We start from the raw sequence: 27,079 nt of genomic DNA on the forward strand, positions 1-27,079 counted from the left end.
AGGCATCCTTGTATCCCGATCTTATGGCTGTTTTGCACATCCCAAAATGAACAGCATCAGAACTACTAAATCTAAGGACTTAAACTTTGTTTATGATATAAATATGACAAGCTGGAAGGACAGATAAAACATCTCAGAGAATTTCTCTTCTATAAAGCAGCCCCCACCCCCAGTCCATGTAAAGCAGAGTTCTTCCCCAAGCCTACTGAAACACAGTCTGTACCAGTGGATGAGAGCACAGAAATTCACCCCTGGTCTGGCAGCTACGTCTCTGATGGACAGAGACTGACATTAAAATCACACCCTAATTAATGCAATCCCCTTATAACATTTAATATATAATTCATGGGACACACTTGGGATGCACGGTTAAACTTATAAAGGCCCTAGTGGTTGTTAGCCTAGTATAAATCTACAATCATGTTAACTACTGACTAGGTTAACTGCGTGGCATATACACTTAGAAAGTACAGTTGTGTACACTTACCATAAATGTAGATGTTTGAGTGTATTCACTGTTGCAGTCATCACACTTGGGTTATCTGCCTGCAGGTAGCCATCAGTCGGGCCCGAATACCAGTGACTTGGGATTTCTGCATTGGATGCTGTTGCCTCTCCCATGACGTCAGGAGTATAAAACATGCAGCTGACGCCATTACATCAGTTTTTCTTGTCACAGATGTCAGGGGCCCCCAAAACAGGAAGCAATTACATGGTGTGGAACACCTCCAGTAAAAAGTAAATACCATGGCCATAAGATATGTAGAAAGACTAGAAAAGTCAGGGGGCTGGAGGGAGGGTAACCAGGACTGCAAAAGTGAATACACTCGTCATCTACATTTATGGTAAGTGTACACAACTGTACTATGTTCTTCGTGTTTCACTGTTGCAGTCATCACACTTGGATTGATTCACAAAGCTGAGTAAAGGTGGAGGCAGTCAAGAAGAATTAGGGCTGGCTAGCAGGCCTTGTAAGACTGTGGAGTCAAATCTAGCTCTGGATTTAGAAAATTCCGGTAAATGGTAATGCCTGGTGAAGGTGTGTACAGAACTCCAGGTTGCAGCTTCCAGGATGCTTCTGGTAGGAACTCCCTTGAGAAATGCTGTAAAGGTTGAGGTAGCCCTAGTGGAATGAGTTCTGATCTCCTGTGGGGTAGGCTTTCCATGGTGTTCTTAGCAGAAATGGATGCAGATTGCTATCCATTTGGAAATGGTTTGTTATGAAATGGCATTGCCCTCTGCCCCTGTAGCAAAGCTGACTAGCAGCTGGTCAGAATTTCTGAAAGGCTTAGTCCTGTCAAGGTAGACCTTGAGCTGTCTTGTGCATGTCCAAGGAGTGCAGGATCCTCTCCCCTTTATTCTGAGGATTAGGAAAAAAGGTTGGTAAATGGATGGATTGGTTTAAAGCCCCACTGGATACCACCTTCCACATAAATGATGGGTTAGTTCTGATGGAGACCCTGTCAGCCTGGAAAATAAGGAAGGGTTCCACAGCCATTAATGCCTGTAGCTCAGACACTCTTCTTGCTGAAGTGATGGCTGGAAGTAAGGCTGTTTTCCAAAAGAGGAATTTTAACTCTGCTGTAGCAGCAGGTTCGAAAGGGGGAAGCGTGAGCTTCTCCAGTACAAAATTAAGGTCCCAGGCAAGGGTGGGAGCTCTCCTCGGGGGTCTTAAATAGTTAGCTCCTCTCAGGAACTGTTGGATCAGAGGGTGAGAAAAGAGAGGTGGGCTCCTTATTGTAATGATCTGAGAAGGCTGAGGCCTGAATCTTAATTGATGAGAAGGAAGGGCCTTCGTGGAGCAGCTCTGTTAGGTAATCTAGAATTAGAGGTAAGGAGGGAACAGCAGTGTCCTTTCCTAGTGACTGGCTCCAAAAACAGTATATTTTCCATTTTTCTGAACAAGATTTCCTAATACTACGCCTTCTGGCCTCAAGGATTACGTCCATCACTTGTTTGCTGAGGGTTGCTGGTGGTGTGCTCAGAGAATAAGCCAGGCTGCAAGGTTCATAGTTTGCAGATGAGGGTGCAAAATCTGTCCCTCCTGCTGGGACAGCACGGAGGGGGTCTGATGTAGATGCCAGGGTGGCACTGCTGCCAGACTGCGTAGGAGTGGGTACCATTGCTGGCATGGCCAGTTTGGTGCAATAAGGATTGCCCTTGGTCTGTCCTGCTTGATCTTGAGTAGTACTTTTGAGAGGAGGGGCAGAGGGGGAAGGCATAACTTGAGAGGTCTTCCCATGTAAAGGATAGGGCCATCCACTTGCCATGCTTGGCTGTGGGGATTTCTGGTGCACAATTTGCTCAATTGATGGTTTTGGGGGGAGGCAAAGAGGTCCAGCTCTGGTGGTCCCCACCTGTTGATTAGAAGTTTGGATGAGTTGGGTTCCATTTTCCAGTCGTGTGGGTCCAGTAGATTTCTGCTTAAGTCGTCTGCCAGTGAATTTGTTTGCCTGGCAGGAATTGAGCTTGCAGGTGCACTTGGTTGCTCAAGGCTGTGTTCCACAGGGCCATGGCTAACCTGCAGAGTGGGTAGGAATGAGTTCTCCCCTGCTTGTTTATGTACCACATAACTGTGGTGTTGTTACCTTTATCAAGAGTTGTCTTGGAAGGATAAGGTATTTGAAGGCTGTCAGAGCATTCTGTACGGCTAACATTTTTTTGATTGATAAGCAGGTGAATTTGTCCTGGGCTCCTTTTGGCTTGAATGCATTTGCCTGCCATGTGAGCCCCCCATGCATAGACTGAAGCACCTGTTATCAAGGTTTTGGGCGAGGGGTTGAGTGAAAGGATGTCCCTTGCTGTGATTGCAAGCCTCTGCCCACCAAAGGAACTCTGCCCTTAAAAAAATAATGATAGGGTTTCCAAGTCCTGAGAGTGTTGACACTAGACACTTTTTAAGTACACTTGAAGTTTCCTCATATGCAGTCTTGCATATGGAATTAGTAGAATGCATAAGACCATGAACCCTAGGGGCTTGCAGTATTTTTCTTTGCAGATAGTTGGGTCTTGGTGGCCACTAGTTTGACGTAGTTTGTCAAATGAACCTGCTTTTCTGGATTGAGAAATGCCATCTGGGAAGTTGTGTTCAAGCTTGCTCCCAGGAATACAATCTGTTGGCTGGGCACCAGATGTGATTTCTTTTTGTTGATGGTGTACCTCAGAGAAGTTAGAGGACTCTTAACAAATGCCAGGTGCTGAAGTAGCAATTCCTGACTGCCCACCGGAATCAGGCAATCATCCAAGTATGGGTAAATTTAAATATTTCTCTGCCTGCAGTATGCCATGGTTGGAGGCAGGCACTTTGTGAATACCCTGGGTGCAGTAGATAAGCCAAAGGGAAGTGCAGAGAACTGCTAGAGCATACAGCCTGCCCTGAAACGTAGATTTTTCCTGCAAGATTCCCTTATGGGGATGTGCAGATAAGCTTCTTTTAAGTCTAGGGTGACTAGCCAGGAGTCCTTGGCTAGCATAGGAAGCAGCTGTAGTAGTGCAAGAATTTTGAATTTTGGGACCACCAGAGAGGTGTTGAGAATGGACGGATCCAGGATAGGGAGCCATGAGCTCTCTTTTCTGGTCACCAGGAACAGTCTGGAAAAGAAAGCCTATCCCATTTGCTCTACTGGAACATGTTGAATAGCCCTGATACTGAGAAGAGAAAGTACTTGCTTTTGAGCCTCTGCCCACTGGTTTGAAGGAAGTTCTGGCAACTCGCTTGGGACTGGCAGTGAGAGGAAACAGAATCTGCATCCCTGGGATACAATGCTTAGGACCCATCGGTCCTGGGGAATGGACACTGCATTTTTTGGATGCAGGGCGAGTTTTCCTCCTAGAGGTGCAAGTACTTGGGCATGGCTGGGAAAGATGATAGATAAGTCATTGTGAATTTTATTTTTCATAAGGGGGTGGCTTACCACTCCCTCTTTTTGAGGTGGGAGCACTCCATTGCTTAGATCTCTGCATACCCTGAGACTAAGTCTTGGTGGTCTGCTGCCCCTGGCCTTGGACTGAAGGCCCAAGAGAGTCTGGAAAGGACCAGTTTTTTGAAGGCCAATGCCTACTGAATCTAGGTGGCTGTACCTGTAAGAAATCTTTGACAGTTTGCAGAGATTTAGCTTTTTCCTCCATCTTTTTAAGAACTTCTGCTTTTGTGCCAAACGCACGCACCAGGTTTAATGGAGCATTTAGTAATTTTGCTTTGACATGATCTGGCAAGATTTGTTCCTTCAGCCAAGCATGCCTTCTCAGTACAGACCCAGTAACAGCAGCCCTGCAAGATGAAAGCCACACTGCAAAGTAGGTTTACTAACTTGGTTTGCAGAATGCCTTAACTCTTGTGAATCTTTATTCTCTGCGCAATCTGGAAGCAACAACATTTTTTCTTTAATTAGTTCCATAATATGCTGCTGGTACTTCAACATGTGAAACTGGCAATTTAAAGCCCTGATGGCAAGAGTTACAGAGGTATATATACCTTCTTACCCCATCTGTTTAAAGCTCTAAAATCCCTGTCCGAACGGGAAGGGTTTTTGGCTTTAGGTCGTTGGGAAAAGGTCTCTGGATCCGCAGTGGGATTCTTAAAAAGAAATTTGTGAGAGTCAGGTATTCTGTAGTACCCGTCAGGCTTTCTAGGAGCTGGTGGTAAAGTATCAGGAGTAAGACTGGATTCCATGAAGACATCATCTACAATATTCAGGACAGGGGATATAGCTAGAGGCCTGTGCTGAGGCAAGTCTAAAAATTCTCTGAGTCTCTTTTTGAACTGTGGGTAGTCCTGGAATTCCCAGCAGAAATACTCTTAAGGTATGCAAGGTTTCACCAAAAGAAAGTCCTCTGGAGGGCAGGCAGAGGGAATGGAATTCCCTGTATCTGAATCCCCATAGGTAGATAAGGGAATTTCCTGGTAACCAGAGGTCAGAGCCATCGGACTCACGGTCTGTAGAATAAGAAGGAAAATCAATCCTTTGTCTTATAGAGGGGGAAGGCTGGCTTTCCCTAATAAGTTATAAGGTCTTCAGCCATTCTAAGCATTTATTTGGCATGGGAGCTTGAGCATGCACTTTAGTTGTCGGTTTCCTAGGCATAATGCAAACTCTGGGCCTGAGAAACTCAGTAGTTTTAGTCAAAAATGAAGATATTGGTTTAATATGAACATCGGAAGGTCAGAATACACCCTCAGAAGCCAGTGCCTGCACAACGGCTCCAGACCCATCCAAGGTAGAGACATCCGTAGGTTTCATAGTCAAAGAAGCATCTCGCGGCATACCGGACTTCAAATGGGTCTTGGCAGAGGCCTGCGAATCTGTAGAAGTGGGTATCAGGGGCTGCACCTTTATTAAATTATCACACAAGACACATGTAAAAAAGAAGCTATGTACTCACCATAACGTTCCATGTTGGTAGTCCATCTCACCCTTCATTTTTACATATGGGTTCGGAGCCGATCCTCTGCTCTGACTCGGCTGATTTACAAGCTCAAAGACTTCTGGTTGGCTTGTGGCTAAGCAGGTATCCCATGGTGCACAAGTGCAATCCCCAGATCTTGTTTGTTGCTCGTTAGAAACAGAAAAATCCCTAACCAACAAACCAATACTAAAGGGTTACTAACCAAGAGAATCAAATTATTACCTCCAGATCTTCCAGGATGGGGGGCAGGAGGGCGAGTTGGTAAAAATGAAGGGTGAGATGAACTACCAACATGGAACATTATGGTGAGTACACAACTTCTTTATGTTAGGTAGTCCAATCTCACCTTCATTTTTACATATGGGACAGCGTCCTTAGCACCTTATTCTTGGGTGGCTCATTGGAAGATACTTCTGAACACCGTAGAGCCAAAGGATGCTCTACCCCTGGATGCCAAATCCAACTTATGAGTAATAAAGGTGAGGGGTAGCCCACGTAACTGCTGCACAAATATGATCAAGTGGTACCCTGGCTTGAAAGGCTGCAGAGGTAGACAGAGACCTGGTAGAGTGAGCCTTGATCCTGTGGGGTAAGGGTCTGTCCTCCGAATTGTAGATGAAGGCTACGCAACTGGAAATCCAATTAGACAATGTCGTCTTAGAAACTGGTAAGCTCAATCTGGAGTCTGAAAAAGAAATGAATAACTGGTCTGACTTCCGAAATTCTTTGGTCCATTGCAAATAAAAACGTAGCTGTCTATGAACATCCAGCTGGTGGAAACGATATTCAGCTGCATTACAGTGATTGGGAAAGAAAACTGGAAGCTCAATGGACTGATTTAAGGTGGCAGTGGGGCAAACGAGGGATTGGTACATAAAGATACCCTGTCTTTATAAAAGATTAAATAAGGTGGCTTAATAGACAGGGCTTGTAGCTCAGATACACGTCTGGCTGATGTAACAGCTATTAAAAACACAGTCTTCCAAGACAAATATTTTAAAGAAGGTGAGTGAAAAGGTTCAAAGGGAGGGGATGTCAATTTTTAAGTCCCAAGAAGCCACAGGTTCTTGTAATGGTGGTCTCAGTAAAGTGGCTCCTCTCAAAAAGTCTTGCATAGCTTATGACACATAAGGTTGGTATTTGGGTTCCTAAATAAAAATGAGAAATTGCCGCCAACTGCACACTGATGGTGGCCGTGGCAGATTCCTGTTGAAAATGCTCCGAAAGGAATTCCAGAATCACTGGAATGGGAGTGGTGTAATGATCCACGTTCATTTTCTGTGCCTAAATAGAAAACCTTTTCCATTTACTGTCATACAGTCTTCTGGTTGAGGGTTTATGCGAGGAGAATATGTGATACTGATGAAGAAACATCATGAAGCCTAACTAGAGATGGAACTGGAGCAGCCATGCTGTCAATTTGAGGGTGTGGAGAGCGGGAAGTAGCGAACCAAACATGTGGGTCAATAGATCTGGAACTGGGTCCAGAATCCAAGGATCGTCCAGAAGAGGCTCGAAGAAGGGGAACCAGACCTGACGAGGCCAGTAAGGAGTAATGAGGATCAACTTGCTTCCCGGCCAATTGGCTTTCTGAATCACTTTGGAGATAAGAGGGAATGAAGGAAAGGCATATAGAAGTCCCGTGGGACAATCGTGGACAGGAGCATCTCTAGGTGTTTCCCCCAGAGAAGGAATTAGGGAAAAATAGCTGCTGCACTTGGCATTGACTGGGCTGGCAAAAAACTTGCAACAAGGCTGTTTCCATCTCCGGAAAATATGTTCCACTATTTCCCGTTTCAGAGACCACTCGTGAGGCAGTAAGACAGCCTGGCTTAGCTTGTCAGCTATCAAGTTGTTTGTCCCCTGAAAGTGCATTGCCACCAGAAAGCGCTGGGAAGAAATCACCCATTTCCAAACTCACATGGCCTCTCGACAGAGTGGGTAGGATCTGGTACTGCCCTGTTTGTTGATATACCACACAACAGACATGTTGTCCGATTGTATTGCAATCGTCCTTGGAAGAAGGTCCTGAATTGCTTGCAATGCCAGGAGCACCGCCCTCATCTCCAGAACAGTGATATGCAGATGAGCCTCATATTCTTGCCATGTGCCGTGGACAGTCCTGCCAAGATAATGCCCTCCCCCCCACCTGACCTGGGAGGCATTCGTGGTCACCTTGGCAATGGGTTGGGCAGGAACAAAGGGAGCTCCCATGAACAAGTGGTTGGGTCTATCCACCAATGAAGGTCCTTTTTTACGATTCCGTCAGCAGGATAGGGTGACTCAGCGGTAGATGTTGGAATGACCATTGGGAGAACAGGAGCCATTGGAGGATTCTCATGTGCAACCTGGCTAAAGGTATTAACAGAATGGTTGAGGCCAAAGTACCGAGAAGTTGAAGAATCCATTTTGCTTTGACCTTCCGAAGCGGAAGACGACACTGAACTTGTGAGATGAGGTTTTGTGCTCTTTCGGCGGGGAGACAAACAGTCATCCACTGTCTATGTCTGCACCTATAAAAATCAGATTGCGTGGGCAGTAATGCAGACTTTAACCAGTTTATGGAGATCCCTAGTTGAGCACAAAGTTGAATGGTGGCGTCATTGTTTTGGATGAGTAGATGCCTGGTGGCAAGCGAGCTGTCACTACTGCCATGCATTTGGTGAACATCCTGGGGGCTGTGGTGAGACCAAAGGGCAGAGCACAAAACTGATAATGACTGGCTCCCAGCCGGAAGCGTAGATGGCTCCTGGATGCCTTTGTCCATTTTTATATGGTAGTAGGTGTCTTGGAGATCTAGAGAGCACATCCAATAGTCTTTCCCTAACAACGGGAGTATCGACTGCAGAGTTACCATCCGAAACTTGGCCTTCTTCACCAATTTGTTTAACCTGCTGAGGTCCAATATTGGCCTCCAATCTCCGGTTTGTTTTGGTACTAAAAAGAACCTGGATTAAGTTCTGGGTCCTATTTTGTCTGCTGGGATGGGCTGGATGACTCTTTTTAAGAGTAACGGGCTGGAAGATTCTTAAAAGCAACTTGTTTATCTCCACAGTTGCCTGATCCCTGTGATTGGGTGAAACATCTGGGATCTTTTTGGGAACAAACAGTGGAAGGGAAAAAGGTATGATATAGCCTCTGGTAACAAACTCTTTGGACTCACTTGTCTTGGGTGATATTTAGCCAGGCTTCTGAATACAAAGAGATGCGACACCCGACTGGCCCCAGAGAAACGCAGTCAGGCCCCACATCAACAGCGCTGATACGGCCGCCCTCGAAAGGAATCACGGCCTTGCTGGTATTGCGGACCGCCCCTGCCTCTAGGGCGACATCTACCATTTCCTCCTCCTCTGCCTCTGAAGGAGGATTCATTGTGTGTCCGGAAAGACCCTCTGGGACTTTTTGAACCACTTTTTACCTCCCCTTTGACCTTTGGGGTATGGTCGAGAGGGAACAGTAAAACGGATTCCCACAGCAGACAGAGTCTTTCCTTCCTGCTTACATCGAAAAAAATAGCTCTACCAAATGCTGTGTAGTCTTGAGACGCCTATATAAACTTCCCAACTGATACTTGGAAATAAGGCAGTAATCCAAAAAGTGCTGATAACTCGAATTTAATAAAACTATGAAGTCAACTTAAAAGTTACAATTAGATCTAAGTTAAGCACTTTCACCCGCTTGAATTACGGGCTTCATCAGAACTATGAATTGCCCTGAAAACAGTTACATTTTAAATAACTTTTTGGTGCCAAATATGTGGCTACATTTAAAGTCACAGATACACAATCACCTAACTAATGAATGACTGTCCAAACTAATAATTAAAAAACAATATTCTATATAATAACATACTCTAAACATATAAACCTTTTTGTAAAAATATGATTTTGTATCTATTAAACCACTGCTTAACATGAATTGATGACAAAATTTTAACGATTCATTGAATACAAACATATTTAGCAGCACTTTTTGGATTACTGCCTTATTTCCAAGTATCAGTTGGGAAGTTTATATAGGCGTCTCAAGACTACACAGCGTTTGGTAGAGCTATTTTTTCTGTGTTCTGTTGTGGTTGCTACACCAAACAATTTTTCCTGCTTACACTGATGAGCGTTTCTTTCACCTTGGGACCAAACAAGGAGGAACCATCAAAAGGGGTCGTTGGTGAAGGTGGACTTGAATGGCTCTGCAAAATTATACAGGTGCATCCAGGAGTGGCACCTAAGGGCAACTCCTGAACCCGCTGCTCTGCTCGCTCCATCAACCGCATGGGAGATAAGTTGCATGGAGGAGTTAACTACAGAATTTATGGTGGACAATTGAGCAGAGATCCTATCAGGGACTCCCTCAGGACAAGCACCCTGTACTGGAATCTCCTAATCCCTTGAGGAGATCCCTCTGCAACCTCGTGAAGTGAGTAAGATAGTTCAGAGATCGGAGTGTAAATGCCGCTGAACCAAATACACGCTTCCCAAATCTGTCCATCTGTCGAGACTACTTGTTTGCCGGATGAACAGAGGAAGAAGTCTTTGCCAACTCCTCCTTCGTGGCCGCCGACATCACCATGGTATCTATGGCAAAACCCTTAGACAAGAACTCTTTTCCAGGAGGGGCAGAAAGAAACTTAATTGGTCTCCTGGGAACTGGCTCCACAGCATCGGGAGTATCCCACACCTTCCGACTAACCAGATCCATTACTTTGTCAAAAGGTGGAGACACCCAAGAGGCAGACAGTTGAGACCTGAAAGCCTTCAGGTACACAGACTCCTCATCAGAAGGGTTGACAGTGGGCCAGTCGCACCTCTGTTTAAGGATCTCCAGGACGTCCACAAAGAAGACATCAGACGACGACTTGGGGGACTCTTCCGACTCCTCGAGGTCAGTGTCTGATGTCAGAGGCTCACACTTGGAATCAATATGCTTCCTCTTGCATACCCTCTTCAGAGGGGGCTCCTCAAAGGGACCTTCTGGGGAGGCCTCGGAAGAGTGGGGACCACCAGTTGGTGGCTCCTGAGGCTGCATGACTCTGCTTGTCTCCGGAGAGAGTAGGTACTGAGACTGAAGTGGGTGCCCAGGGGGGAAGAGTGCTTGTACCACTGGCAGGGGCAGTAGATTGATACAGCACGCTCCTCATCACCTCAAAAGCTGACCGCTCTGGCTCCAAAGAACTCCCCCAACTCCAGAGAGACAAAGGTTGGCGCCGGAGCCAGAGCCATCAGCTCAGAGATAGATGCAGGGTCCGAGCTCACCCTGACGGAAGCACCGAGAGGAAGGCTCAGAACCGAAGATCGATTCAAACCCTCCCCATCAGTGCCAACAGAAGAGCTTCAGTCCCTGGACACGATGGTCGGAGCCGAACACGGCTCCAATGCAGCAGCAAGGGGAGCCAGAACCGAGGGTTCCTCCATTGGTAACAAGCACTCCGGCTCCGAAAGGCCAACATGGCTCGGAGGAGGAATCACAGACGAGGGCAAAATTGGCTCGAGTGGCTCTGGAACAGACGGGGTCCAAGCCAACAAAAATTTAGGCAGAGTAGACTACTTCAGGAGTCTCAGTACTACCCTCTCCACATCATCTTCTGAAAGTCTCCTGGAAGATCTGGAAAATAAAGTAGGGGATCTCGACCTAGGAAGCACTGAAGACTTTATTATCAAGGAGACCGGTAGGGATTCTGCAGACCGGCTCTGAGCAGTAGAGTCAAATGCTATTTCCAAAGGTTCAGAAGTCGGCACCGAAGCACCTGTGACTGACTCTGATACCATAGTGCTCTCCTTCGGCTCCGAAGACTGAGGAGTCAAGGAGGCAGATTTTGGTAATTTGGAAGGCAGCTCCTAGACACCAGCCAGTGTGCCGGAGAAGGCCTTTTAGAAGCTTTAGGTTTTGATTCAGATCTGGATTTTGTAGACTTGGAAGAAGCGAATGAACTAGATAAAGCTTCCTCAAAGGTTGGTTTTAGAAGACCCCTGAGTATCAGCTTGTTCTTTCTCTCCTGCAACATTCTAGGAGAGAAAGCATGACAGAACAAGCATGATTCCTGCAAATGGATGGCTCCCAAGCAGTAGAGACAGCTACTGTGGCCATCAGTTAATGACATTTTCTGGGAGCATTTCATGCAGTTTTTGAACCCAGAGGGTTTATGCTCCTTGCTATCCTTCGACATTGCAGACACACACGCAAAACCAATAGGAAAGATAGGAATAAAGAGAAAAATGAGGATTAGGTCCTCTAAGTTAAACGGGCCTAGCCCCGTGTAAGAAAAAACTCAGTCTTCTAACTTAAACAGACCAAGTATTTAACACAAACACACAGAGATTTAGTCACACAGGAAAAAAAATTAAATGTCCAAACTACAAAAGCAAAGGTTACACGAGGACTAGGTCCTCTAAGTTAAAAAGGCCTAGCCCTGTGAAACAGAAAACTAGGTCTTGTAACCTAAACAGATCAAGTATTTAACACAGACACACACGTAATAACACAGGAAAAAATTTTGTACAGCAATCCTATAAATACCACCTTGGCGGATCCCCGCCAAAGACAACAAGTTAACAGTCAACAGCGACCAACAAAGGTCTGAGCAGTACAATTAAATCAACAGGAGCCCCTGTTGATCAAGAGCAGAAAAAATGCCAAAACAAACACTATCTAGGCAAAAAAAGTGCAACAGCGCCCAACTGGCACACAGGATACTAAACCAACAATGACAAAAAAGTCCACAAGGACAACGTAGGCAAAGGCCTATAAGATAACACTAATAAATCACTAAATATGCAATATCCACTAAAAAGGTAAGAATTGAAAAAGGACTTAGCCAGAGCCAAGAGAAGCACATACGAACTCATCAACACGGCAAACGAGATCTGGGGATTGCATTGGTGCACTATGGGATACCTAAATAGTCACAAGCCAACCAGAAGTCTTCGAGCTTGTAAATCAGCTGAGTTGGAGCAGAGGATCAGCTTCGAACCCATATGTAAAAATGAAGGTGAGATTGGACTACACAACATCATACATTAACAAAAAAGAAAAACATTTTTTTTCCATTTACATGCATTATATATCCCATAGCATGCTTATTTCTTTGTAACTATCAGTCCAGCATAACAAAATTTGCTAAAAGCCTTCCTTTCCTTTAACCTCACTCCTCTTGAAAATTATTCTGCATGCACTGTTCCCAAACTTTTAATTTATTTCTATGTAATTTGATCTTTTCTAAAGATAGCTTTTTCAGTTCTGGTATCACATTCAGTACTTCAAATACAGTTGGTTTAGACTGATTTCCATTTTCTAGTAATTGTTTTTTTTTTTTTTTTAGCAGCCAAGAGAATTAAATTTGAGGCTTTACTACATCTAGGCAATTCAGATACTGTCCTCCAGCTCAAAGAAAACATTTCCTTAGTTACAGCTATCTGTTAGAGGACAGAAGGAAGGGACCTGCCACTCGCAGTCGCAAGCAGGTGAACTGATTTTTAATTTGTCTTTCTTCCAACTGACTAGAGAGCAGTGTGATGTTTTGGACAGAAGTCTTTCCTTTGTCCCTGCTAGTAAGAGTACATTGGTAGAAAATATTTTGGAACTTAGAATGTTTGCTAGAAGTGTTGTTGAACATTGTTTCCAGAAAAGAGTAAAACCTATAATGTTTTAAAAAAAACGAGTATATTTACACCTGAAAACCGGCCAGCTCTAGAAACCTTTATTGATGTATGTAAAAATGATATGAGGTCCCTAGAGGAGACCAGACAACATAATAAAGGGATGCTTTTTGATTTAACTAATGGGGAAATGGAAGCTTTGAATCAGCTTACTAAACCACAACGTTTGATGATTTGGCCAGCAGATAAAGGAGGAGGGGTAGTGGTTCTTGATAAGTCCATTTAGACAAAATGAGAAGACACTTAGACTATGTACAAGTGTATGTTAAATTGCAGAAATTTCAAGTTGCAGGTATACAAAAGAGGTTGCATTTTTTTTCTGTATGACCTCCTTATTATATACCTGTCATTTATGGTTTACCGAAAGTACCCCCCTTTTGACCGATTGTCTCAGGTTGAGACTGGCTGATTGAGCTAATATCCATCTACATTGAAAAACAGCGTTGACCATGCTTAGAGAGAACTGATGCTGTTCTTAGAGATACCAAACAATTCCTTCCAGGACCTATATGAATGGTCGCGTAGCTATTTTCAGTTGGAAGAAACTGTTTGTCACCTTGGATGTTAACTCATTATTTACCGTCATCCCCAATGATGATGGTATTGATAGAGTAAGATCATTTCTTGTATCTGAAGGTGCAATTTCAAATTCTAAAATACAGACCATATGTGCTCTCCTGGACTTGTCTTAGAGAATAATGTGTTTTTAATCGAGACAGAATAATTTTTACAAAAAGTAGGGGTTGCGAGGGGGACAGCGTGTACCAACACATGCAAATATAGTGTTGATGCACTGGGAAAGGCAATCTGTGTTTGTCAATGGCTATTATAAGTCATTTGTCAAGTTTTATAAATGGTTTGTGGACTACTTTTTTTTGAGTGGCATGGCCCTGATGGATCCCTCTGTGAATTAAAGAGTTACCTGGAGAGCACAACATCCTATCTTACATTCACCATGCACTCTGCAAGTAGCAGTATAGACTATCTGGATACAACTATTAGGAAGAATGAAATAGGTTATCTATCCACTAGAGCATTTAGAAAGCTCTGAAGTAAGAATAACTTCTTGCACAATACTAGTACGCATCACAGACATATACATAGAATTATTATTAATCAAGCACTGAGATGCATGAGGTTGCATACAGAGTTTGGAGAGAGAGAAAGCCCTTGACATGCTTCGAGTGGCTTTACTGAAAAGAGGGTATTGAATAGGATACAGAAAGAGCTATCACAGATACTAGAAGCAATGAAAGTATTAATGTTCGACCTTACTTGTTGAATAAATGTGAACAATCAGTAGACAATAGGCAGGGTAATTCAGTAGGGAATACTAGTAGGGTCACACTGACATATTCCAGTGATGCAAGTAGGATTTGTGATATTAAGAAGAATGGCCTATTTTGCAGACTGATTCAGAGGTATGCAAGGTAGTTGGCAATCAGTCCCGTTTTGCTTTTAGGAATAATAAGTCCCTGAAACAAAGTCTATGCTACAAACATGGTTGCCTCCCTTGGTCTCAAAACGTAAAGGTACATTTGCATGTAGGTCATATGGTCCCCAAATATTTTAATGCACCCCAGGACACTACGTCCCCTCGGATTTTCATTCTATGTTGATTGTTTAACTAAGAACATTATTTATATGGCAAAATGTTGTCTGAGTGTTTTTCTGTCGGAAAAAGTAATAGGACCTTACAAGAAAGGGTGATGGAGCATTTAAATGATGTCTGAAATATGAAGCTAACCAATGCACTAGCTAAGCATGTGCAAGAGATGGGTGATTTGCACTCTTTCAAGTTTTTGGTTCTACAGATAGTCAATGGTAATTTAAGGGAAGGTGATGAGATGAATGACACTGAATATGCGGAACTGTGGTGGATAATTGATTTTAAAGCCAATACTCCTCCTGGTTTAAATAGAGCTGTCTCTTTAAAACTAGCACTCAGAAAGAAAAGCTTACTGCACTATTTGTATAACTGTTTTTTTACTTCTGATTGGTTTTAGTGATGTATTTTATTCTGTTAGTATTGGTTTTACATTAAGGCGGCAGTGGTGGTGCAGCAGTTAGTGTTGCCAGCTCACAGCAAGAGGTTCTCCGGTTCAATCCTCGGCTGCGGTGCCTTCTGTGCAGAGTCTGGATGTCCTCCCTGTGGTCACGTGGGATTTCTCTGGGTGCTCCGGTTTCCTCCCACATCCCAAAGACATGCGATAGGTGGATTGGACATTCTAAATTGGGCCTAGGCATGAGTGCATGCATGTGCGTGGCTTTTGTGGAAAGCTGGGCTGGCAACTCGACACCTTAAAACTCCACTGCCAATCATGAGCAGATAGGTGATCTGCTGTGGTGACCCCTAACTGGGAAAAGCCGAAAGTAGTAGTAGTATTGGTTTTACATTGTGGTCTGAAGAAGCTGGTGACCATGAAAGTGCTTACCATTTTTTGTTTTAATAAAAAGTTTGTTCCCTAGCCTGTTGGACATCTCTTTTTGTCATATAACATCTGCTTTCTACCCGACGAAAACTCTTTGAAGTCTGACTGGGGAATAAAATAACTATGCATGCATTACCATGCAAAGGTACTAAACATTCTAGACTTTGCTGCACATTTGGGAGCCATACATATGTCCTTACACTCTTCTCTTGTAAATTGCTTTTCCAGGCTCTCTTCTCAATCTTTTCTAACCTCTTCTGATTGATTCTAATAGTAAGCATGTAATTTTATAGGCCCTACTAATTATCCCTTTAATAGTGGCTTCTGTTATAGAGCCAACTAAAAACTCTACCAGAGCAGGTAATTCACTTAAGATTATCTTATCCCTTTATCATTGCCTATATTCTGATATCAGTCCCTGGTATGGAAGGTAGTCTTTAGCTAGCAGTCCAAACCTCTTATTTGTCTCATCCCACTCTATTCCCATTCTCTCTTATTTGATCCTAATACATTGGTTTCTTTACCACTTTCCTCCAGTAAATTCCATCCCCTTGCTTATTTTCTGTACCCCTACTTGCAGTTACCCCTATTAGCAAAATTTCCTTTCTCGTATTGATTTAGGTTTCAGAACCCTTTCGGCTATTTTATGAATATAATATTCTGCATGGTGGTTGTTATTCTCCTTAAGATCCTGCATCCAAAATCCCATTCTCTCTTCTTCTTGAATTTCCCTCCTACTTAATCATCCCCTTCCATTTCGAATTATAACCTTCTGCTTGTGTTATGTTTATGAGCCTTAACTGTTTATCTCTAAAACATTCCTTCAAATCAGGCAGTCCTAAACTACCTTGTTCTATTATAATGATCAGTCTTAAATGTAATGAAATGTAAATCCTCAGTAAAACCAGCTTATCAGGTACAGCCAGTGTTCATCTACAATCATCTTTAACTATTTTCAAACTGAACTCCAAATGCAAATATTCTCATCACGTGCTTTATGTTAAGTCAGTTAACCCACCTAAGAGTGTACAGTGAACAGATAACTTTTAGCAAGTTAAGATTTCAAAAACACAATGTTATGTTTTTTTACTACTTGTAGGATTAAGGCCAATACATTCAAGTGTGTGTGTGGGTGTGTGTTTGTGTATTTCTGCAAGTTTGTTACAGTTTAATTTGAGCAAGCAGACAAAAAAAAACTGAACATTTTTAACTAAAAGATCTAAATTCTATAGCGCAACTTACCTGTCAAGTTACACTGCAGCAAATCAATTATGTTCCTTACTTCATCTGATAAAGTACTTGAAGATGCACTTCTCAAGGCTGCAGCCCCTGCCTCTAAGCAGAAACGTACAAGATCTAGAAAATTAAACACAGGCATCGGTGACAGAACAGTTGCAGTAGCCAATTCTAGTCAACGTACAACTGATTATGGCATATTTTGATTTTCAGAAAAGTTTGATTTTTCACACAAAGTATTTATCTGGTTACCAACAAAAGCAACACATTTCCAATTACTCTACAAATCCTCATCATCATTAGTAGGACCCCACCACTAGAATATTTATCTTTAAACAGCACCAGCATGGAGGCTGCCCATCCCCATTAATATCTACACATCAACAAAGATCAAGGAGGAGGGGTAAAGCTCCCCTTTTCACTATTTCTTTCAAACCAAAAGACCAGAGAAATCCCTTGGTAAAAAGATTTGGAGAGAAAAAGATCCAAGAAGTCTAGGGCAAAACTAAATATATTTGGAGGTACATACTGCAGTCCTTCACACTATTAGGAACAGACAACTTACTTCCAAACAAGGAAATACAGAAAATACAGAATGCAACTTTACTGAATGTGATGCTCTGGGGGGCTTTACTCCAACTACAATTAAAGACAGGTGAGAAATCATTTTACCGCAGCCCCACTATAGAAGTCTCTTGTTATACCTTAGGGTAAACCGTGACCAGACTGTGCCAGCAGTTCCAGTGATGCAGGCTGGTCTATTAGAACAGCAAGAGTCAAGGAAGGCTTTGAGGAAGTGACCATTTTTTCTAGTATATCCAAAACCTACCTGAACAAGGAAGTGCCTCTTCAAACAGAAAAGCTGTCCAATGTCACCAATATGTTTGCAAATTTACTGCCAATTTCAACCTGAGACTTCTGAATGCAGTATCTGAATCTGTTAATCCCTCCAATTATTTCTAAAGATCATTTACTGAAAGTCATCACCAAGATCAAAAATACTTCCTCCATGGGACCTGACAATATACCCGATTACTTCATGTTAAGCATACCCTTGTAGACATGCTTTAACTATTTAACCCAAGTTTTGTCCCATTAAGTGGTGCACTGTTGTGGTGAGGACCCTCAAAGGCCAGTCTTACAACCAACCTAGAGAATCACAGACTTAACATTCTTACAAGCTTCATCTGCAAAGTCATGGAATGTACAACTTGCCCCTAACTGCTACATTACAAATCATATTACATGTGACCATTTTAAGACCAGACAATTATCCCATCTGGTGCTTAAAAATCAGATTCTCTCATTTCCGGGGTCTATATTTACATATTACTTTAGTGATAACTACTTGATCAAAGTACAGCTGCTTGGAGGGGACCCATGCATTAGGATAAAGCATGTAGGAACTGTTATCCAACAGCAGTACAGGGGGGAATCCTGGGGTAAACATGGACAGAGATAAACTTAGTTTTGTGTGAATGAGCATTCTGTTCCTGAACAGTGGTTTTCTGCAAGATGTAACTGTCTTTCCAAACCATCCTGTTAATGTTGGAGAAGAGGTTTAGTTCCCTGGATAGAGTATTTCTGATATAATTTGACTTGTGAATGTGAAAGAAGTCCAGAGTATGCCTTGTATGACAAACGCAGGTCACCTCAACAGTCAGTAAGAGAATGCATATAGTGATACGGCTTTGATGTGGTCCATATAGAGAATATTGTTTAGTCTTGTACCCTTTTTGTCAGGTATCTCTGTGGGCATTCCATTTGGTGTTAAGTGCCTAAACAGATAAGTGCCACAACGGGCATTATACTTAATAACTGACCTAACAAGACTGAGAAAACTGGGATGATGATATCCTTGGATCTAGAAGCAGTCCCCTTGTTTATGAGTGCTTACCACCATGGACACGGGCTGGTCAAAAATTAGATAGCTGTCCACGTAAGTTTCCACATCTAAAACTACTGGGTCAACTGTTTGGGGGATTGTTGTCAATGTGGTAGCTCCTGGGAGAGCTGACTTTCCAAAGGAGATGATTATTTTTTGGCATTTAGCTTTGGTCCACAAGTCTGGCACCAGTTATTTATTTGGGATGAGCCTTCCTATAGGATGGAAGAGTTTTTTTGGGATTTGATCATTGATCCTAGCTTGCAGTCATCTGCAAACTTAGCCAGAGCACTTTGCTATTTACTTTTACTTCTGATAAGCAGATGTCGAACAGAACAGGTCCTAGCATAGAACTCTGAAGGACTCCACTGATTACTGGTCTTGAAGCGGAGGTAGCTTCCCCTATATTGATGATCTTCATCCTACATGTGAGCTAGTTGGCACTCAAGAAAGTGTAGGGATTTATTAAGATTTTCGACTATGTCTGAGTGAGGGATTGTGACAAAAGCCATGGCCAGGTTGAGGTAGGTGTTGTGTACAGTTTTACCTTCATCCATTGCTTTGGGGACCCTTTCAAAAAATCCACCAGGATGAGTTAACATGACCTGCCTTTGATAAATCCAAATTGAGATGGTTCCAGTGTCCAAGGTTCCCTTACATCCTTATTAATAACAGGATAATTGTTTCCATAGCTTTGCATGCAAGACTGGTCAGATTTATGGGTCTGAGGAAGGTCCTCCCTTATACAATGGAATTGTTGTTGCTGTACTCCATTCATTTGGTACAAAACCCATATGGAGGTTAAGCTTAAGCAATATTGTTAGAGGTCTGGCTAAATCGTGCTTCATCCTACTAAAAATGCATCCTGGGATATTGTCATGACAAACTCATGCAGTATTTTTCTACTTTTGATAGTGCTTTCACGACTTGGTCTGTGTAACTGCTGGTAGCAAATCAGTTTTGCATATTTCATGTGAGATGAATTGGGGTGGGTATACATTTGAGCTGAATTCATCGGCCAGTAGGTTAGCTCTATCTTCAGTTTTGGTGTAGACAAAATCATTTACAATCAGCTCAGCACACTGTTTTCCTAAGATTATGAACATAACTAAAAAAGGCCTTTGACTGTCCTTTGCTTGGGGATATTTTTGCCTCTATGTTGGCTTTGGTAGATTCAATTAAGCACCTGAACTGCTAGTTTAATTCAATGACAAGGGCTCTACTACTATGTGCATTGCTCTTCTAAATTTTAGCCAATAACCCCTCCCTCTTATTAGACAGCTTGTTAATGAAGTTCTATCATAGCAGTTTGTGGTACGCCCCTTGCTTAGTTCTACCATGTACAGCCGCATCTATGAAGCTGTTTACATGCTGGCACAGTTTAGTGGTCTATGTTTCTATGTACGAAGTAGCATTAACTGGGTTTTGTGATGAACTGTAGTTTGCCAAAACATCACTTAGGAGTAAGACGTTTGTCTTGAAGAAATCTTTTAAAGGCATCAGGGAGCAGTAGTCATCCCCGGATTCAATTTCACTTCAAAGATAGCTTTATGGGCAGACTTAAGTAATAAAGTTAGGCAAGGGATTGTGCAAGACACCACCATATTAGCAAGGAAAAGGTCTAAAAGATGCTATCCCCCCAGTGGGTACCCTGACTAGTTGTTTCAGAGACTAGTTGTGGCATATGTTTCACAGTCTATAGCTGAATAGTTTAGATCACCCATGAAAATTGTATTCAGTTTAATATTCAGTGACTCTTTCTTGTAGATAGGCACAGTAGCTTTCTTGGGTCACTAGAGCTAGCCAGTATATGGTAGCTGACTTTTTTGATAGTGACTGGACATGAATAAGCTCAAGTGCATCATGCTGCTTTAACCTGATGCAAGTCTCTTCTGAATGAAAATGAAGATGCCTCCCAAATTTTTTTCCCTTCTGTGCAGTGGCAGGTCTTAAAATATGAAAGGCATTATAGCACTGTACAGCCAGATTACTCTCTGCTGCTTCAAACCATGTCACAGTCACTACATAGATGTCTACTTCTTCCAGTGTGAGGAAGGCTTGTACGGATTGAAGTTGTTCAGGCCTCAGAGCACTGTACAGTAATGCCTTCATATTTTCCTTTGGATGTTTCATTATATTAGTGAGTATTTCTGGTCAGCAATGTGAAAAAAAGGCACTATGGGGTGGTCAATGTCTTGGACAATATTTGAAAGCCTAGAGGGGACTGCTACAAGCCATTCCTGAAGATGTACGGTGCTATGTTGATAATGTCCTCCCAGTCTGACAAATATTGGACTTCATTCGAATGACGCCAAAAATAAACACAATTATTGAAATTATTTTTACTCATATTAAGGTATCATCCTTGGAGAAGGTAGAATACTGCTCAATGCTAGGCTCATTTGCCTAGGACACAGTCGGAGCTCCATCATGCCACTTTTCATATAGTCCAAGGAACTAAGTCTTAAGTCAATGACACCGACACATACAATGACAATCATACCAGTACTTATTGTTCAATGACTTGAGTGTGTGTGAGATCTGGACAGATCCCAGCACCAGACTAACACTCTCCATCCTTGCTAAGCTTGGTAAGAAATACATCTGTTTATGTCTTACAATGGGGTCACCTATAACTAGAATACCTGGTATAATGGATGCCTGCCTTACTGGCTTAGCATCCATGACCCTGGGAATCTAAGCTAAGTGAAGTGGTAGGCTTAACAGGTGGACAGAGTTGCAGATGGTACTTTGTGCCTGTGTTGCATTTCGAAGTTCTTGAGTTTTAGAAAAGTTCATCTTTAGAATCTCAGCATATGAAGGAACATGTGTAGCAAGATGGATGTGGTGAGGTGGGGTGAACCACTAGCAATCCCGATGTCAGAGTTGTACGTGTGTGAGATTTTAGTCACCAGTACCACTATATACATCTCTCCCAGACTGTATTATGTTGTTTGACTAATAGAGAACTGTCGGGAAGCGTGAATCAATGTATCTTGAAATTATATAGGAGACAAGAAAATGGTTCAATGGGTGAAAAGAAAAAGTAGTGCCACTGAAAATGTTTTCCTGGTAAAATTAAATTACTGGCTGGTAAATACACTGTATGTATGCCCAGCAAAGAAGAAATTTGGAAAACCTGAAAGAAAATCAACCAATAAAGGTGAAGAGAAAACACTGTCTGGGAAGTATTCCCCAGCTATGGTTCAAGAGATGGTTTCCTGTAATTTAGAGGAAAAAAATTAAATGTACTCAGTGGTTCTTAAAATAAATGAAACACTGAAGGAATATATCAATTCAAACAACAAAAAGCTGGGAAAAATAGCAGCTTTAATTATCCATTCAGATGAACTGATAAAACTGCAAAAGATGACAATACATATGAGGCTTCTCAAGAAGAACTGCTAAAAAATGATATCATTAGAAGACAGAGCATGCAGAGAAAACCTGAGATTTTCTGCCATACTTGAGAACCTGGAAGGTACAGACTGTGTTAATTTTATGAAAGCACAAATAAGGAGAATTTGTTAATTGAAAGGGCACAGAGTACATGTTTCAAACCTGGCCATAAGAAAGCAGCCAAGACCTATATTACTAAAACTGTAAAAATACCAGCAGAAAGAGTTGATCCTGAGAAAATTGTGGCAGAAGAGAAAAATATTAAAAACTGGGCATAGCAGACTGTTTGTAGAAAATGATTATTCAATGTGCACCAGGCATTAGAAAAGCAAATTTATCCGAGCAATCATGGAATGTTGAAAGGCAGGTGAGAGATTCAATCTGCTGTCTCCAGCTGCCCTCAAAGTGTTTTTTTTTTCCCTGGAGGATAAAATTCAATGTACTGACGCAAAACAAGCTGAGGAGGAAATAAAGTTTATTCAACAAGAAGAGAGTTGGGTAAGCAGGAGATGACTGCTTCTCATTCCTATGATGGTAATGCTCGTACAGAAACTTTGCCAGTGAAACCTTTTCCATTGTTCTAAAAATGAACGCTTGAGAGAGAGAGAAAAAAAAAGCACAGAAGCTGACTAGAATCAGCAGTAAATTGGTCTTGAACCAGTCTGGAGTTGGGACATGGAAAATAACAGGAAGATCTGCAACTCTAAAATTAGTGAATAAATGAAAAAAAAAACAAGACAATGAAGCATCCTATCACATTTGTGAAATACGGTTTTACAAGAAAAAGTTGCTGAAGAACAGTGGACTTTTGTTAATTTTGTTTAACGTGTGTGGACTGTAAAGCACATACCCCACTTTATATCACTGATATTTAGAAGGAAACTAAAAGAGAGAAACTAAGTAAAACAAGTTTTGTTCTTATTAGTATTTGTATAAAACACATGATATAAACAAAGTTATACACAGTACAACAGTTTTCTGTACTGTGTATTCAGGGGTATTTTAAATGTGGGGGGTTCAGTGACTCAAATATGTATCACAAAAAAAGGCTGTACTAAAGCAAGTTTAATGTTCATATGCTATGATCTTGGGATGCTGGGGTGGGGGTAGGGTGTAAAAGTGCAATGATTACATTAAATCTAAAATTAGTATATTTTCTCTGTTTTACAAGGGGTAAATGCCTAGATTACTACCTTTGGCTTAAGCTGTAAACAAGTGTCTTTGTAAGCATGTGGGCTTTAAAAATAATACAAAATGAAAGCCATTAAAATGCTAAGGTTCTTACAACTGCAAAGATATTGGTTTGTTTGTTTTCCACTGGCAAATGTTCAGTGGAGTGAATATATCTGTGGCTGAGGGCAGCTGCATATTCTTTTCTGAGTGAAATTTATAAAGACTCATTGCTGAGTAAATTTCCATGGAGATGAGCTGTTTGCAGATGCAAGAAGCGAGTCTTGAGAATCATGAGTATTCTTTGTTGAGGAAATGCAAAATGTAAAATAAGCAGTTCAGAGAAAATAATTAAGTTTGTAATTATAGGACGTGTACAAAAATTAACAACCTCCCCCAGCAGCCTTAATACTTTACTACAGTTAATAAAACAGTGTACATTTTAGTTTTATTTTAAGATAGCCAGTGTACTTTTTCTTGAGGCTAAAAGTTAATATTTTCTGAAATTGTACAAGCTGTTTTTTATATCGGGGGGGGGGGGACGACAAAGAACAGACACCAGTCAGTGTAAGTGGGAGCACCTGTAGCATGGGTCATCTTAATTTTAAGTTGGATGGCGTCTGTAGGTACAATCATCAAATTTGGAGCAATTGTTCCATTCTGGAGGGTTCCATTTCATGTTATGAAGATGTAAATAACTTTGGGTGTTTTTCCAAGTTAATAGAGGATGGGATGCTTTGTATTTATTTTTTTTTTGTTTGAGGGATTTCACTAAAAGAAAATGTTTTGAAAAATGTGACATAGGTTCAAATGGGGATGAGAAGAAACAACTGTACAAAAGATCAGCCTGCCAAACATTAGTGTGCACGTAACACAAAAGCTGGGAATACACCTTAAAAAACTACCACGTATAATAATTGGGAACAATAGCTTTTTTATCATGATGCCTGTGCTGTCCACATTATCCCAGAATGTGAATAGCTTTACAAATACAGATAAAAAGGAAAAGAGCATTGAATTACATCAAAAAATGCAAATAGCAATGCTGTTGGGAGACGCATTTGGGAAGAAATGATCATGTGAATTTGACAAAAAGGATTTCAGAATGGTTATTCAGTAGAATACCAGGGACACAGGAAGAAGGGAATAATTATACTAATTGCTATAGGGGCCCCAACAGTGATAGAAGAGGGAAAAAAAAGACAAAAAGGGTAGATTTGTGGTAATTCGAGGCTACTGGCAAGGGAAGAGAATTACAATGATATACTTACATTCCACCAAAAACTGCAGTTATGGAGCTTAAGAAAATTTTGGGAGACCATCAGCTTTCAGAAGGGAATATTTACAGGTGGGGATTGGAATTTGGTTTGCAACAGTGAGGATGTATTGGGGGCCCTAGATGGGACAATATAACAAAATAAAATATTTGGTATGGGAGATTTGAATTCAGCACTAGAAACTCGGACATTTACATATTATTCCCCAATTTATTCCCCAAGGTGCAATAACTGGGCTACACTAGACAGAAATTATATTTCACAGAAACGTGTACTTAATTGAAAGCTTCGACACACATCCCACAATTATTTCTGATCATGATCCAATAAAAACTGATAAAAATGCAGGGTAATGAAGTAAAAATAAGACACTGGCACCTTCCCGCATACCTGTTAAAAAGACAGCAATTTAAGGAATGGGTAGTGGAAATTATTCAAAAGGTATTATGGAAGACAGAAATATATTTATAAGTTATAGCTAGTAACTGAGATAAAATAAAAATGGAGTTTAAAAATAGCACTGAATTAAAATAAAGTCATATTATTAAGAAGTAATAGAATTACTTTGAGGGCCTGAGAAAGGTTTAAGTATAGCAGAATAAGGGGAATCTCAAAGTACAAGAGGAGATGAAGCAAATGCAGAGTGCTAGAGAAAAAATAACAGAGTACCTGGACAATATGCACGAGTTTAGAATGATTGCAGTTAAGCAATTATTTTTTCATGTCTCCACAGCACAAAAACTTCAGCACACTGATTTAGGCAACAGAACATTATTTATTTTATTAATTTACATTTGTTGACTGGGAGAGTCCGACTGGACACAGGTCCGTTTGCAGCAGAGGCCCGAGGAGAAAAGCTCCACATTATTTGCATTATACAGTTAAAAAAACATAGCATTTAAATATAGACATTGAAAGTATCACCACCAAACTCAGGGAACCTTTAAGAAAACTAACCAGAGATCCTATACAGGTTTTAGAGATATTTAAAAATTATATGAAAATTTGTATAAAGCACATAAAACTGGAAATCAAGACAGAATACAAATGGAAATATTTATGGAAGACTAAAGTATGCCAATGTTAGAGGTAGATGAGGCTCAGCAACTAACAGTTGATAGGAGCTGATGAGATAACAGTGATATAAAATCAAGAAAGTCTCTAGGAACAGATGGCATTACTGTTTGGAAATCAGGAAGGAAGGGAGAAAGTTATAAAGATATGGAAGATTCTGTTTAACAGTATTTTAAAAGGAGGGGAAGCACCAACATCTTGGAAGAAAGCTGTGATGGCTGTGTTACCTAAAGATGGCAAAGACCATTCAGGTCCAGCTATACCCAGACTCAAACAACTATTATAAAGTGTTTGTATCTATAGTAGCTAAAAATATGTTAAAGGTGTTGACAAAATTGATAGAAATAGATCAGTGTGGTTTTGTGGAGGGGAGACAAACATTTGACATTAACAGAACAATGATGATCCAGAGGGAAGCAGAATGTAAAAAAAAAAAAATTGTTGTTGGTGGGTTTTGATGCAGAGACAAAGTGAAAGAGTAAGCTTGGATTTTATGAGCAGGCCATTGGAAGCATTTGCATTCCCTGATACAATAATAAGGTTGATTAAAAGGATATATGAAGGACTGGATGCAAGAATTAAAGTGGGAAGGCTCCTCTCACATAAGCTGTGTTTGAAGAGGAACCAGGAAGGGGGTTCTCTTTCCTCTTTGTTATACGCTTTATATTTAGAGCCAGAAAATAAAGACAAGGATATGATTGATATGGCAATCAAGAAAATTTGGCTTTATTTGCAATTATTATTTTGTATCTGATAAACCCAGAAAAGGACATTTCAGTGTTTTAGAATACTGAGACAGTTTCATGTCTTTTTGGGTTATAAAATTTAAAATTAATGAAAATAAAGGCTATAGCCATAAATTATGACTCCACACACAAATTGGTTCAACAATATCCATATTTATGAGGATATAAGATGAAGTATTTAGGAGTACGGGTTAAAAAGGATTCTGTTATAGCAGATAAGGCTATGTGGGAATAGACTAAGCAAAGGATAGTGCAAAAATTGAGAAAATGGAAACTCATACTTACGGATATGGATATTAAGATACAAGCACTGAAAATGTTTTTAGTCCCTTTAGTCCTGTATACAGGTCAGGCAGATTTATCAACCCAAGTAGAAGATGTGGGCAATAAATAATAAAGAAATGAAGGAATTTATCTGGGAGAGAAAGAGGGCATGAATTAAGTGTGATAAACTGATCCTACCAACAGAACATGGTGGTTTAGGTTTACCTGATATAAAGGGATATTTTACAGCTACTCAGTCAAGGCTAATATACATAACACAAACAGAAGGCTACAATTCAAAGTAGAAAGGGATAATGATGAAGCAAGAGGGAAGGTCAAGTGGCAGTCTTGTTTGGTTTTGAACACTATTTTTAATTAATTTTAACCATTTTACAGTATGTCTAATTCATTGTAATCATCTATTTTAATGCATATATCTAGGATTTTTTATACCGTTTTATATATTTTTATGTCTTAAATGTTTCAAAATGTACTTAGTAATTGATATCTTGCATGTAGTGGTGTGAATATCATATAT

The 27,079-nt window shown here is 41.1% G+C and overlaps 1 protein-coding gene across 1 annotated transcript in view; it reads right to left on the reverse strand.

Moving 5' to 3' along the window:
* MDN1 (midasin AAA ATPase 1) overlaps positions 1 to 27,079 on the reverse strand; it is a 3,484,183-nt gene that overhangs the window by 1,473,373 nt on the left and 1,983,731 nt on the right. The window contains exon 50 of the mRNA XM_044071809.1: positions 16,733 to 16,846. Within this exon, the coding sequence (XP_043927744.1) occupies positions 16,733 to 16,846 (114 nt within the window). The remainder of the gene's footprint in view (positions 1 to 16,732; positions 16,847 to 27,079) is intronic.

The sequence above is a fragment of the Protopterus annectens genome, chromosome 1.part0 (assembly GCF_019279795.1).
Source record: "Protopterus annectens isolate FY-2018-M chromosome 1.part0, PAN1.0, whole genome shotgun sequence".
NCBI classification, from domain to species: Eukaryota; Metazoa; Chordata; order Ceratodontiformes; family Protopteridae; genus Protopterus; species Protopterus annectens.